At 38.5% G+C, this 18,763-nt stretch overlaps 1 protein-coding gene across 2 annotated transcripts in view; it reads right to left on the reverse strand.

Moving 5' to 3' along the window:
- carmil2 (capping protein regulator and myosin 1 linker 2) overlaps positions 1-18,763 on the reverse strand; it is a 151,205-nt gene that overhangs the window by 111,169 nt on the left and 21,273 nt on the right. Inside the window, exon 4 of one of the 2 annotated variants that reach the window (XM_073069923.1) lies at positions 14,564-14,623. In XM_073069923.1, coding sequence (XP_072926024.1) covers positions 14,564-14,623 — 60 coding nt within the window. Of the gene's footprint in view, positions 1-13,106; positions 13,289-14,563; positions 14,624-18,763 lie in introns of those variants that run through there. The other variant, XM_073069924.1, reaches the window with a different exon arrangement.

Here is an 18,763-nt window from a genome sequence, read left to right on the forward strand (position 1 = left end):
TGTTTCCATTGATACAGCTGTTTCAACTGCTCTTCTAAATGTAACTTTTACTTCAGTTATAAGCTATTTTTCAATGTTTTCTTGAAAGACTCCACAAGCTAAACAATCTCTCAGTGCATCACTAAGTGCTTCACTGAACTGACAATGATCAGACAACTTCTTCAATTCAGCCACGTATACTGAAATGTTCTCCCTTTCTTTCTGATTTCTCTTCTGAAACTTGAAGCATTCTGCAATCAATAATGGCTTTGGTTCTAAATATTCCTGCATTACTTTCACAATATCAGCAAAGGTATTTCGGCTGGTTTGGTTGGAGCAGTTAAACTTCTAAGCAAACTGAATGCTTTTCTACCCAATTCACTCAGCAAAACTGGTAATTGTTTCTCATTGGCTATTCCATTTGCTATAAAATGCTGCTCAATTTGCTCAGTGTACAATACCCAGTTATCTCTTGTGCAAACTTGATCGTCTTTCCTTTTGCTCTCAAGAAAGGAGTCAGCATACATCAGTGATTCTCTGTGGGAAGCAGTAAACTGTAACTGTTTTCCTCTTAAATACATTCCTTTTGAACAACTTTTACTGCAATCTGCAACATGTAAATTTCCTCTTAACAGCATACTACGAAATTACATCAATGATCTTCAGATCTTACGTTCAACGGTTAAATGCGGAGCAGTTTAACATGGTGTCTTTAATGGTTAACGCCATGACCACGGCCAAAAACATGGCAGAAGAAACAGAATTCAAACCAGGCCAAAGCACAGGGGAATGAGGTCTTCTCTACTGACAATCTCAGGACAATCAGATTGGTGATCTCAGGAAAAAGCTGCTGTACCAGAGGCAGATGAAGCAGACCTCAATAGTTTTTCTGTATTGAGACTTGGTTAACTGTAAACTCGCCGGATGCAACTATCCAACCATAAGGTCTTACGATTTTCAGAATAGATAGAACCTCGAGTTCTGGTCAGGAAAAAGGCAGAGGCATATGCATTTTAGGCAGTTTTGTTGGTACATGGACATTGGGGTAATGTCAACTTCTTGTTCCTGACCTACAACAAATAACGATTAAATGTAGACCATTCTACTTACCTCAGGAGTTCTTATCTGTGATCCTGACCACAGTTGACATACCACCAGCAGCCCATTAAGAGCAAGCATTCTTAAAACTGCACAATGCAGTCTGTAAATATGAACCAGGCCTATTTGAAGAAAACTCTGCCCAGTTATCACCAGCACATAACCTGCTGCACAAGAGGTCCCAACACATTCGATCACTGCTACACTACGATAAGGAATACCTACCGTTCCTTTCTGAGACCCGATCATTTGGCTGTACTCCTGCTACCTGCATACAGACAGAGCCTAAAGAGCAAGGCTCCAGAGATCAAAATAGCTAAGTGGTGGTCAGTAGAGGCAGAGGAACGGTTACACGATTGCCCTGAGTCAGTGGACTGGCTGTGTTCAAGAACTCATCTGAGGACCTGAATAATTAAACTGGGGGTTGTAACAGACTTTATTAAAACAGCTGTGGATGAGTGTGTCCTGATAAAATTGTTCAGGATTTTCCTCAATCAGAAACCCTGAACGAACAATGAAATCTGGAGATCAAGAATGCTACAAGAGGTGCAGGTACGATCTCCAGAAAGCCAGTTCTTGGGCAAAGTGGAGATTCCAGACTCGACTGGAATCAATGATGGATGCTCAACAGCTGTGGCAGGGTTTGAGTGCCATCACCTCCTGTAAAGTTAAATCTTGTGACATAGGGGTAGCAGCTGAGCTCAATGCCTCCTATACTCACTTTGACCACCAGAACAGGGAGGAACCATCGCGCACCCCAGTGTCTCCCGATGATCCTTTGGTCACAGGCTGCCTTCAATAAAGGGAATCCAAAGAAAGCACCCAGCCCAGACAGAGTACCTGGCCACGTACTGAAGACCCGTGCTGACCAGTCGGCTGGTGTATTCACAGATATCTTCAACCTCTCACTCCGTCAGTGTGTGGTACCCACCTGCTTCAAGCAGGCTTCAATCGTACCGGTGAGCAAGAAGAGCGTGGTAAGTCTAAATGTCTATCACCCAGTGGCACCTATATCCACAGTGATGAAGTGTTTTGAGAGGCTGGTGTTGAAGCACATCAGCCCCTGTCTGTGTAGCCACTTGAATCCACTCCAGTTTGCCTATTGAAGCAACAGGTCTACAGCAGATGCTGTCTCGTTGGCTCTTCACACAACCCTGGAACATCTGGGCAGCGGAAGTGCATACATCAGGATTCACTTTATCAATTACAGCTCAGCATTGCACACCATCATCCCCTCTAAACTATTCACTAAACTCCAAGATCTGGACCTCAGTACCCCCTTGTGCAATTGGATCCTGGATTTCCTCACTTGTAGACCCAAGTCAATTTGGACTGGCAAAAGCACCTCCTCCATCAACACAGGAGCACCGCAGGGATGTAGCCCCCTGTTCTACTCGTTTTACACCTATGACTGCGTGGCTAAGTACAGCTCCAACACCATATACAAGTTTGCTGATGACACTACTGTTGTGGGCGATTAATTTGCATACAGAAGATAGATAGGTAGATAGATAGATAGATAGATACTTTATTCATCCCCATGGGGAAATTCAACTTTTTTTCCAATGTCCCATACACTTGTTGTAGCAAAACTAATTACATACAATACTTAACTCAGTAAAAAAATATGATATGCATCTAAATCACTATCTCAAAAAGCATTAATAATAGCTTTTAAAAAGTTCTTAAGTCCTGGCGGTAGAATTGTAAAGCCTAATGGCATTGGGGAGTATTAACCTCTTCATCCTGTCTGAGGAGCATTGCATCGATAGTAATCAATAGAAGGGAGATTGTAAACTTGGCTGAGTGGCGTAATAACAACAACCTCTTACTCAATATCAATTAGACCAAAGAACTGGTTGTAGACTTCAGGAGAGGGAAACCAGAGGTCCATGAGCAAGTACTCAATGGAGGATCAGAGGTGGAGGGGGTCAGTAACTTTAAATTCCTGGGTGTCACTGTCTCAGAGGACCTGACCTGGACCCATTATATAAATATAATTGCAAAGAAAGCACAACAGCGCCTCTACTTCCTCAGGAGTCTACGGAGGTTTGGCATGTCATCAAAAACCTTGGCAAACTTCTATAGACATGTGGTGGAAAGTGTGCTAACAGGCTACATTACGGCCTGGTACAGGAACACCAATGCCTTTGAGCAGAAAGTCCTACAAAAGATAGTAGATTCGGCCCAGTACAAAATGGATAAAACCCTTCCAACCACTGAGAACATCTAAATGAAACATTGCTGTAGAAAAGCAGCATCCATTATCAAAGATCCTCACCACCCAGGCCATGGTCTGTTCTCACTGCTGCCATCAGGTAGAAGGTACAGGAGCCTCAGGACTCACACCTCCAGGTTCAAGAACATTTACTACCCCTCAACAAAAGGGGATAGCTACACTCATTTAAGGACTTTGTTGTATTGTTATTTCATGCTTGTTATTTATTGCTATTTGTTTATATCTGCATTTGCACAGTTTGTTTACAGTTCCTGATGTTTACAATTCCTGTTCTATAGATTTGCTCAGTGTGCCCACAGAAGAAGAATTGCAGGGTTGCACTGTATGTACTGAAAATAAATGTTACTTTGAACTTCAAAACAAAAAGGAATGCACTTTTTATTAACTTGACTGTTTCTCACTGCACGTCAAAAGGTCTTGAGTTTTTTTTAAACTTCCTCATTTTCAACTGTTACGCTTTGTAACTCCAAAACATTAAACTAATTAAAAGAAAGGGACGGGACTGGCGATTGGAGTGCAGCTTCATTTTTACTTTAAGCGAGGCGCGCAGTATGACGTGACAGCATCGTGACTTACGCAATTCACTTATTTTTACATAGTGAATTATTTAAATGAACAAGAATACTCAAACAATACATTTACAATATTACTCAAATACTACTGAAATATTAAATACACAACAGTCCTTTTCATATGGGTACGCTGAATTGGCTCATTTTAATTTACTTTGAGCTGTGTGTGTAACTGTTATTTCTATTCCAGCCGGAACAAGTACAACAGCTAGATTCCTGAGCTGTGCAGTCATGGACTGTCCGACAGGGAAACATCAATGTGTTTTCATAGCACTGCTTCCTGGCACCATAGCACTGGATTTGTCCATTGGTGTGGCTTTTGACATGGTGAATTCTAGCAGATTACAAGGTCATCAAATGACCTAGACCAGTGCCAGAGGATCTTGGCACACAAGTCTGCTATCTTCTGTCAGGATGACAATATTTAAGCTCTCATTACTGGAACTCCGACAGTGGCCGAGCTACTCAAGTTATCGCATCAAAAAATAGCCTTGCGTTGCTGTCACATGGCTGCTCCTGAAGTTGCAGATCATCAGGTAAGAGGTGTGCCCTTATAAAAGTAAGGTTTTAGTCCACACGGTTGACAACGTGCAGAACTGCAAACGTCAATTGCTTCAAATACTTCTTATAGACTCTGATGTCACTCTCTGTGACTCTGTGCCAAAGCCGTGTTCATTCTGATTAACTTTTTCATGAACCAGTCTAGTAACTGCATTGTGACATAAGTATTCTTTGCACAGTGCAGTGTTTGAGGGTGAGGCAGTCACACAGTCTTCATCACAGATATGTTATTGACCACACTTGGGCAAGCATCTCCCTCTTGCTTCTCCTTTGAGGCCATCTAATGGCTACTTTATCTTTGAGCCCATTCCTTTTACAATGGGGGTGGGGCACACAACACAGTTACATCAATGAAGCACCCGTGGTAAAGAAGCATTAGCTGAAAAATGTAACTCGGTACTCACCAACAGTTTAGAAACCAGATAGTATTGCACCCGAGGCTCTAAAAGCATCTGAGATCTTCTGCATCTGGCTCTCCAATGATATTACATTTGGTAACTGCCCTTTTAACTAACACAGGCACAATGCTCCAGAACATTGATAAAATCATGTATCCTGTGAGTGGCCTGCACTGTTTCTTAATTTGAAATGTGATAGAATTTCTGTGGGAAGGTTCCAAAGGAACATAACAGGGTGATTTGCGTCAGTGCATATAAGTATGTCATGGACAAGGAAGTGCTGTTAAATGTTTTGACTGATTTGCATCACAGTTTTGCTGGGTTTGTCTGATGTACTCACTAAAATTGAGGCTCTCTACGTAGAATTTGAAAAGGCATAAGCAACACCAAAGAACTTCTAGCTAGTGACTTTTTGCAGCTGAATTAAACAGCTAATCATTGATCAAGCTATCCAGTATACTGATTAGCGGCACTTTGGTCACATTTGCAGGTGAGAACCTATGATTTCAGACCCATTGAGAAAAGTAGATGGGAATACATCTTCAAAACATTATTACATTTAATTTGCAACTGCAAGCTAATTTTAAAAAAAACACCTATTTGGAGCAGCAGTTGCTATTACTATATTTACATTTCTTATTGCAGTGAAAATGTTTCAAATTAAGTTGTGGCCCGTGATGTCTCAGAGAACCTTGGCAGCAAACAGGCATTTCCAGACTTTGTTGTCAATCTGCACAAAATTCAGCAATCTCATTTGCATGAGGATGGAAATGCTTTAATTGGTCTTGATGCTTTTAGATCAGAATTCTTCAAAACTGACCACTGCTATAAATGGCATGAATGACAAAAAAGAGCAGAATATTTGATTGTGGTATTCCATGAGGGTGTTTGGTGTCAAATCTAATAAAATGAACAGTGGCTGAATCATTAAATGCATTTCCAAGCAAAAATGCATACAATAGAATGCTCTTTATCAACTACAGCTCAGCATTCAATATTATCATCCCCTCAAAACTATTCGATAAGCTCCAAGACCTCCTAAGCTCCAATTTCCTCACTTGCAGAACCCAGTCAGTTTGGATTGGCAACAAGATCTCCTCCCCAATCTCCTTTAGCGGGGGTGAACCACAAGGCCGTGTGCTTAGCCCACTGCTCTACTTGCTTTATATTTACGACTGTGAGGTTAACCACAGCTCCAATACAATATTTATGTTGGCTGACAACTCCACTGTCATTGGCCAAAATAAAGTTGGTACCATATAGGAGGGAGATTGAAAATCTGGCTGAGTGGTGCCACAACAACCTCTCGCTCAGTGTCAGCCACGTCAAAGAGCTGATTATTGACTTCAGGTGGTGGAAATCAGCGGTCCATGAGCCAGTTGTCACCAGGGGATCAGAGGTGGAGTGGGCCACCAACTTCAAATTCCTTGTGTTATCATTTCAGAGGATCTGTCCTGGGCTCAGCATGTAAATGCAATTACAAAGAAAACACGACAGCACCTCTGCTTTTTTAGATGTTTGTGAAGACTCAGCATGAGATCTAAAATTTTGACAAACTTGTATTGACTGGTTGAATCATGGCCTGGCATGCAAGCACCAATGCCCTTGAATGGAAAATCTACAAAAAGTAGTGGATACTGCCCAGTCCATCATGGGTGAAGCCCCTCCCCGCCATCGACACAGGGCGCTGTTGCAGGAAAGCAGCATCCATCATGAAGGACGCCCAGCACCCAGGTCACGCTCTCTTCTCGCTGCTGCCATCAGAAAGAAGGTGCAGGATCCTCAGGATTCACACCACCAGGATCAGGAACAGCTATCAGGTTCTTGAAACAGAGGGGATAACTTTATGCAACGTCATTCACCCCATCACTGAACTGTTCCCACAGCCTATGGACTCCCTCTTTATCTCATGGTCCAGGACGTTAGTTTTTCTTTGGTATTTTCACAGTTTGTTATCTTTTGCACATTGGCTGTCTATTCATCCTGTTGGTGTGGTCTTTCCTTGATTCTATTGTGGCTCTTGGATTTATATGTATGTCCGTAAGAAAACAAATCTCCGAGTTGTACATGGTGACATATATTTACTTTGATAATAAACTTACTTTGAAGCTTGAATTTTGAAGCAATAAGTCAACCAGCTTCAGAACATAAGAGTAAACTGGTGAAGCAAACCTTTAAAATTACTTTAACAGCTCAAACACCACTTTTAGAGCAAGCAAAGAAAGGTTCATCAGTTCCATAATGTGCCATAGAGACAGACGAGTTTATTTTGATAACAGCTCTTTCATAATGGAAGATCACACATTGCATACCAGGAAATGAACTTCCAGTAAACAAAGGAAGTCCTGTTTTCTTTAAAAGAACAACCCTCTAATTCACAATTTTCTCATCATCAGACATGATGTTCTGTCACATTTTTGAAAAACAAAATAAATCAGTTTGGATCAGTGTTTTTGGGGAACAAATTGTGCTTGTGCAGTTAAGTCAGGGACAGCGCATCAAAACACGAGGGATGGGACCTTAAGTAAAATCAGTGGTTATTCAAAGCAGTATGATGTATTTTCCATTATATAAGAGTGATAACATCTTTTTACCTGATCAAGTTATTTCCTGCCATGTTTCAGATTGATACATGCATATGTTGCCATTTTATCGGTTTTGTTAGAATGTACATGTCATTTGGCTCAGAGTGACTTCTTGGATTTCCACTTTTACAATTCTTTCTATCCCTTGTAATTTTCAAGTTCAAACATTGAATGTAAAAGTTCTTTAATAGGTTTGTATTCTGCATGCATTGACACTATAAGTTTAAAGATTATAGTGTTTCTCTCCTCCCCAAGGATGATGATAATTCATTTGGAAGAGTTTCCACCATCAATGCTGACCCCATCCGCATCTCCTCATTTCCCAGCCATCGGGGTTCATGACAGCTTCTCACAGCTTTAGCACCTACCACCTACAGACCTCCGCATCCAACATATTTTCTGCAACTTCCGCCACCTTCAATGGGACGCAACCACAAAACGCATCGTTACCTCCACCCCACGTCCCACTCTCCAATCTCCGCAGGTATGCTCCCTTTATGATTCCCTTGTCTATTCATCCCTCCCCACTAATCTCCCTCCTGGCACTTATCCCTGTAAGCGGCAGAAGACATTGCCCAGTCACCTCCACTCAGGGTCCCAAACAGTCCTTCCAGGTGAGGCAATACTGTATTCGGTGCTCCCAGTGTGGCCTCCTCTACACTGGTGAGACCCGACATAGATTGTGAGACCTCTTTGCTGAACACCTCCGTTGCAGCTAGAAAATGTGGGCTGATTTCCAATGGCTAACCATTTTAATTCCTTTTCTTTTTAAATCTTTTTATTAATTTTTAAACAAACATACATAACATAAATACAGAGAGTTTGAGAGTACATAGTTAATAGTTTAAATAAACATTCAAATAGATGATAATCATTATATAATAACCTCCCAAACTCATGGTAATTGCGAACAAAAGAAGTTAAAAACAAACAAAAAAAGAGGGGAAAAAACTAACCAACATGGGCCATTGAATTATGTCAAATATATACAGTAGTGCCAATAACTCCGTACCTCCACCCAAATAATTAAGGATAATAAAAGTGAGGTTTAGGAAAAGACAATTTAACTCATGAAAATGTTGAATAAATGGTCTCCAAGTTTCTTCAAATTTGACTGAAGGATCAAAGACAACACTTCTAATTTTTTCTAAGCTCAAAGAAGAGATAGTTTGAGAAAACCACTGAAATATAGTTGGAGGATTAATTTCTTTCCAATTCAATAAAATAGATCTTCTAGCCATTAATGTAACAAATGCAATCATCCGTCTAGCTGAGGGGGATAAACGACTATTATCCACCATTGGTAAACCGAAAATTGCAGTAATAGGATGTGGTTGGAAATTGATGTTCAGAACTGTTGAGATAATACCGAAAATATCTTTCCAGTAATTTTGCAAACAAGGGCAAGATCAAAACATGTGGGTCAATGAAGCAACATCAGATGACATCTGTCACAGGTTGGATTAACATAAGAATAAAATCGAACAAGGTTATCCTTAGACATATGAGCTCTATGTACAACCTTAAATTGTATTAGGGCATGTTTAGCACAAATAGAAGAAGAATTGACTAATTGTAGAATTTTCTCCCACTGCTTAGTGGGTATAAGACAATGAAGTTCTTTTTCCCATTCCTTCTTAATTTTTTCTGATACTTCTGGCTGTATTTTCATGATCATATTATAAATGATAGCTACTAAACCCTTCTGACAAGGATTCAGAGCTAAAAAAATTTCCGTAATGTCCGATGGACATAGTTTCAGAAAAGACTGTAACTCATTATTCAAAAAATTTCTAACTTGCAAATATCTAAAAAAATGAGTTTTAGGTAAACTATATTTATTAGATAGCTGTTCAAAGGACATAAAACTATTATCTAAAAATAGATCACAAAAACATGTTATACCTTTTGTTTTCCATAAAACAAAGGCTTGATCCATAAAAGAGGGCCGAAAAAGAAAGTTAGATATTATAGGGCTTGATAAGATGAACTTATTCAAGCCAAAAAATTTATGAAATTGAAACCATATTCGCAATGTATGTTTAACTATAGGATTAGTTATTTGTTTATTCAATTTAGATAAAGAGAAAGGAAGTGAAAATCCTAAAATTGAAAACAATGAAAAGTCTTGTACAGATTTACATTCCAAATTTACCCATTGTGGGCAAGCTGCTGTAGTCGAATCTTGTGTCCAGAATATTAAATATCGTATATTAACTGCCCAATAGTAAAATCTCAAGTTTGGCAAAGCCAAACCACCCTCCTTCTTAGGCTTCTGTAAATATTTTTTGCTTAGTCTAGGATTTTTATTCTGTCACAGATAAGAAGGCATTTTGGAGTCAATAATATCAAAAAAAGATTTAGGAATAAAAATTGGTAATGCTTGAGATAAATATAAGAATTTGGGTAATACCATCATCTTAATAGCATTAATTCGACCAACCAATGACAAAGATAATGGAGACCACCTTCTAACAAGTTGCTTAATTTGGTCAATTAAAGGTAAGAAATTAACTTTAAATAAATCTTTATGTTTTTTGGTAATTTTAATACCCAAATAAGTAAAATAATCTGTGACAACTTTAAATGGTAAATGTTTATAAATTGGAACTTGCATATTTAATGGAAATAATTCGCTCTTATTAAAATTCAATTTGTAACCCAAAAAGTTACTAAACTGAGCAAGCAAGGATGAAATAGCAGGAATAGATCTCTCAGGGTTGGATATGTATAGTAACAAATTATCAGCATATAATGATAACTTATACGTCCCTTCCCCACGAGTAATACCCAAAATATTAGGTGATTCACGAATGGCTATAGCTAAAGGTTCCAAAACAATGTCAAATAGTAAAGGACTTAAAGGACAGCCTTGCCTTGTACCACGGAATAACTGAAAAAAAGGAGATCTTTGATTATTGGTAAAGACCGAAGCCAAGGGTTTATAGTATATTAATTTAATCCATGATATAAATTTCGAACTAAAATTAAAATGCTGCAATGTATTAAATAAATATGGCCATTCAACTCTATCAAATGCTTTTTCAGCATCTAAGGAAATGACACATTCTGGTATTTTGGGTGAAGGAGTATAAATAATATTAATTAATTTTCTAATGTTAAAAGATGAGTAGCGGTTTTTAATAAATCCAGTCTGATCTTCAGAAATAATTCGAGGTAATATATTTTCTAATCTAATGGCCAAAATTTTACTAAAAATCTTAGAATCCGTATTCAGCAAGGATATAGGCTGATTGGATACACATTCAGTGGGGTCTTCATCTTTTTTAAGAATTAAAGAAATAGAGGCTTCATAAAAAGATTGTGGCAATTTACCTATAGTTGACGCATCTTTAAAAATTTTACAAAGCCAAGGAGAAAGTATAGGGGAAAAGGATTTTAAAAATTCTACAGTATAACCATCCGGACCAGGAGCTTTACTGGAATTCATTGAAAAAGTAGCCTTTTTTATTTCAGTTTCCGTAATAGGTGCATCTAGGAATAGACTATCCTCTGTTGTTAATTTTGGGATATTCAATTTTCTTAAAAATTCATCTATTATAGAAGAACATTTTAATTCCTATCCCCATTCCTGTTCTGACAGGTCGGTCTTTGATGAGGCCACACTTGGGTTGGAGGAGCAACACCTCATATTCTGTCTAGGTAGTCTCCAAGCTGATGACACTAACATTGATTTTTCCAACTTCTGGTTATTTCTCCCCCTTCCCCTTCCCTCAGCTTCAACTCTGACCTCTTACCCTCTTTCTCCTTACCTGCCAATCACCTAATGCCTGTTATGCCTCCTCCTTCCCTTTCTTCCATGGCTCACTTTCCTCTCCTATCAGATTCCTTCCTTTCCAGCTTTTTACCTTTTCCACCTATCACCTCCTAGCTTCTTACTCCATCCCCCTGGCTTCACCTATCATCTTCAAGCATGTCCACCTTCCCTTCCCCTCCACCTTCTTATTCTGGCATCTCCCCCCTCCCGTTCCAGTCCTGATGAAAGGTCTCGGGCCAAAACATCGACTGTTTATTCATTTCCACAGATGCTGCCTAATCTGCTGAGTTCTTCTTGCATTTTCTGTGTGTTCCTCTAGATTTCCAGCATCTGCAGAATCTCTTGTGCTTAAAATCTAAAAAGGAATGTTTATGCATTTTTTGGAGCTAATTAAAGATTGTGTAGCTCAAATAGTTATAGTTTGAAGGTATTACCATCAATCACATAATACATTGAACAAACACTTACAAACCTTTTACACGTTGTAATTTTTTTCACCTGGCTCAGCGTCCCATGGGCAGACAAATGCTCCTTACTACTACTTTTGAAATTTGGTTTTATTGTAACTGTAACTTTGTCATTCATTGACCCCTGGATTTTGTTTTTGAAAAAAAAAACAGGTTTCTTTTCTCAATAAGAGTAGAAAAATGACTATGTTTTCAAATTGCAGAAATACAAATCAAGAGAGAATATGGAAGTAAGGGGATGGGAACTCATGGTAAGGGAGTTAAATATATTATGTTTTCATATTGGATCTAACTTGCTGTATATATTACATGATGACTAGTAAGGTTCCAAACTATATCCCCATTTATGCTGACTTTCAGCTGAAGAAACAGTAGAACAAAATTGGTCTCATATCCCTGCAGTTCGAAGAAGCTATCAAAGGGTGCTGTTATAAATCATTAACAAACAATTACACATGGAAATCATGAGAATACAATAATTTTTATCTCATAAGGTCCACAATTAAATAGCTGGCAGACTATGCCAAGATTTCAACGTAAATTATTGTCATGTTCAGCAGAGACAGAACCAGCAGTATCATTTATCATACTCAAAAACACATCATTACCTTCAAATGAAAACCAGAAAGGGACAAACATACAAGGTAAAGAAATAAATTGTCTGGAAGTAAAATCATATCTAGTACTAAACTCTAAAAGCTATAATTAATTTATAACTCTGCACTCTCGCTGAAAAATATACAATTTACTCTATCCTCCTATGAATAAGCTGACAGTAATATTAAAGGCTCTCTGTTTATGAATACTGTTTCAGTTCTATACAAGACATTTAAAAATTTCATGTATATTATTAAAATTCATTTAAAAATCACAATTTCCTCCATCTTTAGTCTCTCAAGACAAAAAAAATGTAACTTAAACTCTTGAATCAATGAGTCTTTACCATCAGTACTACAAATACTTGTTTATGGGTCTCCTCATGCAAGCTACATCATCTGGAGTCAGCTTTCCCCAGTCTCTAAAATGACAAATTCAGAGGTCATAATATTTTGCTAATGGGATAAGATCATGCACAAAACTAACTTCTATGAAATCTTCTTAAGATCCAGTTCCAATGGTAGGTTTTCATTTACTTTCTGAATTTCAGAAATGCGAAAATGCATGCAGTAGTTGAATCAACATTAGAATGTCTTCTTTGATATTCTATAGAAAAACAGTGACTATTAGTTCTTCTAGATTCTGTAGAGTCATGATTTTTGGCTTTTTTTTCAAATCAGGTTTACATCACAGCACAGTATAATTAAATATATTGTATAATCATGAAGTGTGACTGTAAACAAGATTGTAGAGCGCTTTACAAGGCCATTGATAATTGGAAATGGTGACTGAAACAATACATTAATATTTAAAGGTAAACACGGCGTCTTACCTTGTTGAAATTTTTAGACTGTTGCACTTTCGTCCATAAAGACCTACACGTTCAGATGAAGTCTATATGCATTTTCGTGTTAAACTTATTTTGACGAATCAAAGCAGAGCTTTCTTATGCAATTATTCCTAACAAGCAAAATTTCTTCCTTTATTCAGAACAGTTTTAACCATCTGTATTTACGGAATGTGGAAGCAGATAGTGATGCAAAAAGCTTCAGCTTAGTGCCTTTAAGGAAGATATGAGGAAGTACGTCAGAAGGAACTGCAACAGTTTCTTCACAAACAAGAGAAAATCTGCAAATGCTGGAAATCCAAGCAAAACTCACAAAATGCCGGAGGAACTCAGCAGGTCAGGTAGCATCAATGGAAAAGAGTGCAGTTGACATTTTGGGCCGAGACCCTTCATCAGATCAGGACAGCACTTTGAAGGTGTTGCAACAGTGTCTTGCAGCTCCTGGCGTGATCTTGCATCAATATATTCAAAATAGTCAACTCTGTTCCAGAAGATTATTGTATTTAACCTGCTGCATATCCTATATTTCATTTTAATGAGGGATCATCTTTGATAACTTCAAATTAAAGCAATAAAATACGTTCTATACCTTTAGTAATATGTAAAGAAAAACAAATTTCAGTTAAGTTTAACCATAACATCCAACAAATACCTGCTTTTGACATTTCACAACTCAGATGGAAAATATGATTTAAAATGTGACAGCAAGTTGATCATACAGAGGCCACCTAAGAGTTTTCACAAGATTTTATCTTTTTAGGACTGACAACCTATGATAACATTTTAGTGGTTTTGACACACTTTTATAGATGTGTTGTGGAGAGTATATCGACTGGTTGCATCACAGCCCAGTACGGAAACACCAGTGCCCTTGAATGGCAAATCCTACAAAAACCAGTGGATTTGACCCAGTCCATCATGGGTAAAGCCCTTCTCTCTACTGAGCACATTATTATGGGCAACATCCACCATCAGAGACCACCAGATCATTCTCTATTCTCGCTACTGCTGCCATCAGGAAAAATGTACAGGAGACCTGGGACTCACACCCCCAGGTTCAGGAACAGTTATTATCCCTCAACCATCAGGCTCTTGAACCAGTGGTGATAACTTCACTCAACTTCACTTATCTCATCACCGAACTGCTCCTGCCACCAATGGACACATTTTCAATGACTCTTCATCTCATGTTTTCGATATTTATTTATTATTTTGATTGCTTTCTCTTTTGCATTTACTGAGTCGGTTGCATTTTGCGCATTGCCAATTGTCCGCCTGCTGAGTATTGTCTTTCAGCGATTCAATTATGGTTCTTGGATTTACTGAGTATGATTTAATAATAAATTTACTTTGAACTTTATATTAAGTAATCAAATTGCTGTAGGGAAATGTTTTACTTTACAACACTCCTGTGTTAGTAAGGGGATTTTGATAGTGCTTACCTGACTGTGATCAGCAGCGTCAATGGCATTGATTTCCAAGTAGCTGAAGGAACTTTCCACCTGAGAACAAAGGCAGATAGAAGAATTGTAAGAACTGAGAGAAGGGCTGCAACGGAAAGACGAATGTTGATCGGTGAAAAGCACAAGCAATGGTCCGTCAATGGAAATCAGGAAATCTAACAGTTAATTCTGGAGCCGTGAACTTCATCCTTATCGCTTCACGTGTTTACTCTGATGGTTTCAGCCATAACTGTCATTTACATGTGCAAAAGAATACTAAGCTAATTGAAGGTGAGCTCATGGGATTATAAGAAAACTTGCCTCCCAATGTGGTATTTGTACTTAATACACACACCTAGTAGGGAAGGTACAAAAGATTTCCAAATTTTATCAAAACAGAAATTACAGCCACATATCTCAGAATTTTATTTTTATTGGAGGGAAAGCATGGGTTCAATTTGAACCATAGATTATCTTTAAAGGGGCAATGGGGTAAGTAAAGGTCCCCCATCATTGCTCTAAGTGTTTACCATTTTAATGATTAAATTTCACTTACTGTGTACTTCATTTATGAGCTGACCATGATTTTCTAGCAACCCCAAAGGGAATTAACAGTTAAATATATTTGCATATTCCTGCAGGAAGATTTCTAGCCAATAGCGTGGTATAGGTAAAATGAAAGTGTTATTCTGTCTGCCTTGCAAACATAAAACTGTTTCTGTTATTATAAAGTTAAGTTTTATTGTCTGTTATGTGGATGCATGATACAGATTTAACATAGTGCACACTGTCCCATTTATTATGAGTAGGCTTGAAAATAAAATTACAGATTTTTAATAGAAGAACTTAATAATAGATGCAGAATTGAATGCTATTTCCTACTGCTTGGCAGGAGGCAATAGCTGAGTGAAAGTCAATTGTTTGCCTGAGAAAACCAAAAAAAAATGTTTCACACTGTTTCAAAATTCTGAAGAAAGTGAGGAGTTTCTGTTAAATATGCAGAATCAAAATCATCCTTTCCAGTAAAGATTTTGATGGTAGACTAGTAATTTTAAATAATAAGTAGTGTCTGTATAACTGAAAGTACAGAGAATGAAATTTTCATTACTTGGTCCTAAAAAGACATTGCTAGGAAATAAAGATGGGTTATCATTACAACTCTTGATCTAATGTTAAATCAATGACCTGAAAATAATCAGTTTTTCTCTCCTTGTATTTCAGGATCTTTATATAATGCAGAGATATTATTAATTATCAGTGAGTGAAATTGCTTGTATTTGAAGTAGTTTAAAAATCTAAATTACTGAGTTTAAAATTGTAATGTGTCTCTTTTTCCAATCATTGACATTATAAATGTTTGGTTAAGCACTGATGTTAAGCACTTTGCCCTTCATTAATTTGTAAACACTTAACCCTGACAATTTAGGAATGTTAATACATTAAGGAAAAACTAAAATAAGAAAGATTTGGCTTCTTAGTCAAAGCAGAGGTAACGATGGAGTAGGCACAAAAACATGGTTGCCTCACCTCAGGCAGACATCAATGCTGCAGCAGCACCTTCTGAACATCAGCCCAGTGTACCAAACAGCTTGACCTGGACAGCATGGCTGAGAACTATATCTCCTGAGCTTTATTTTGCTTCATTAGGGCTGGCTACCGGAAGTCCCAGCTCCAGTATTCCAAATAGTTCTTTCTCCCAACCTTACTGTACACGAATTCCCCTCAATCGCAACCCTCTTAATTCTCCTTCTCGCTATAGGCTCACAATCACCCACTGCTGCGTGGTGGCACTATGAGACTACCAGGAAACTGAGCGCAGATCTACATAATGCTGTTGGTAATTATTCACGAGCGAACATTGATGGAGTGGCAGACCTTCCGGTTCATTATTTGCAACTAGAAACTAGAGGAGGCAACTTTGGTGGCAATGCCTCAGAGTTCTTTCCAGCTGACTATGGCCTCCATGAGGAATTATTGAAGATCTCTATCCTTGACAGAGAGGGCATGAATTATTTATTTCATGCAGGTTTGAACTGTAGACTGAATAATGCTGTAGCCCAAAAAGTACATTTTCAAAGGAAGTTGAGGATTATATTTGAATACTGGTCCATTGCACAAAGAGCTGATGGAACTGTGATGCAGATTTAAATATGATCTGCAGATAAGGAGACCAACCATATTTTTAAGAGAAGCGTTGGTTCGATACATTAAGATGTCACAAGGTCCTGTACTGCTATTTAAGCAGAGTTAAGGAGTATTTACCATTGTAAGAAAGGCAGTTATGCTTACACCAGCGAATATGACACTGAACTGGAACATGATGAGATGTGGGCCATGTTCCCATTTGGTAGAAATAAGCAGTTATGTTTATTTCCCTCCTGAAATAAAGGGAGATCAAGCTGCAGGGTAAGCAATATTAGAAATAAGCTATATATTCAGACCTCTACTCAGAAACAAATATAACCATTTTTGGTGTTACAGTTGAAATTCAGAATAATTGCCTACACAGATTGATACCAACAGAAGAGGTCAATGCATTAGAATCTATTTTTCACTTTCCATACGGCTCATTCAATGCAGGTTACAAAGGAGTCACTTTGCACCTTGTACTACACTATAGACATACCGCAGAGCTTGACAAAAACCAGCAAGTAAAGAAACCTACCTGTAAGTGTGCATGTCTGCAGTGATGAATCGTCCCGTGTGTACGTTTTCAGAGACCTTTGCTTTTACTCTTCATTGTGCTTACACCTCAGGGAACAAATCTCTTCCACTTCATGTTATTTAGTCTGGACAACAGCACATTTTAACAGGAACCTTGATGTTTATTTAGTATGCATCCTTATCCTTGATTGCATTTGGTGCTGGTGTTTATAAAAAGAAAACTGTGGGCTCTTTGAAGCATGCCCACCTGCCTGCTCAGAGCTGTGGTTTTCTACTACAGAATATTTACTGCATGCAGCATCTGCAACTCGCTGCACATGACAATATATTGTTCCAAGATTGTGTAAATTTAGAACTGTAAGGCCTTTGCTCAGTTGCTGGTATTCAAAGCTCAGGATTATTCACTTACATCGAAGCAGGATGTTGTTTCGATATTTCAGTGACTTAGCTGCAAAGAAATTGCTTATTCTTCAGAAATGATCCTTACTTGTCAGTAGGTGGATACCAAGAATTCATTTCACTACATGCTGAAGCTTCTACAAAGGGTTCATCGAGGGACCAGCCACATACCTCAGGAAATTAGTGAGCTGGGCTGTGAAACTAAAGTGCCCATCCCTTCAGCTTTCGATAGTAACAGCTTTATTACTCAAAAAAACAGGAAAGCTTCACTAACGTTATTTTTACTATTCTTTCATTTTTCTCCCCGTGAACGAACAAACCGCATAACATCAGACTTTACAATAACCTTTCTAATCCTGATGATCCTCCACCAACCAGTCTCCAAACTTCAATGATTGGTGAAAGAATTTAAAACAAAGACACCCTGCTGTTAACGATAGATGGACAACCAACAAACCTTAACATCAATTTTTTACATCCCAGAAACCTTTCCCTGCTTTCTCATCATCATCACGGTTATGATCCCTAGAGCACTTCCAAGTCTTTTCTCAGTGTTGCCCTGAAATGTCAGCCTAGATCTTGTGGAGTGGGATTTAATCACAACTGTGAGGGGAACATAACACTCACAGTAAGATGGTGGTGTGTTCGAATGCAGCGGCCTCTTGGGGCCAACCAAAAGTGATTTTTTTCTTTGTTATATGTGTTTTTTATCATCGCAAGACTATACTGGACTACAAGAACTTCAGGTACAGGAGATCTACTGCGTCAGTGAGCTGTTAAAGTAGCCAGCTAGCAGGCTGGAGGAGGAGGAGCCGGATTGACCAACCTAGAAAATTATCCCTCATGTGCCAGGGTACCGTTTATCGACTTCAGCTCAGTGTTGAACACGTGAATCCTTCAAAAGCTGGTGGGTAGACTGCTCTTGTCGAGACTCAACAGCCCTCTTTATTACTGGATCTTGGACTTCTTGATGGAAAGACTCTGTCAATCCAAGTTGGCAGCAACACCTCAAGCCCCATCACTTGAGCACTGGTGCCCCCCAGGGTTGTGGGCTCAGTCCACTGCTCTTCACACTGCTGACTCACTCCTGCACTGCCAGATCCCACTCAAACCACATCATCAAGCTTGCTGATGATA

This window comes from Hemitrygon akajei, chromosome 17 (genome assembly GCF_048418815.1).
Source record: "Hemitrygon akajei chromosome 17, sHemAka1.3, whole genome shotgun sequence".
Classification (NCBI taxonomy): Eukaryota; Metazoa; Chordata; class Chondrichthyes; order Myliobatiformes; family Dasyatidae; genus Hemitrygon; species Hemitrygon akajei.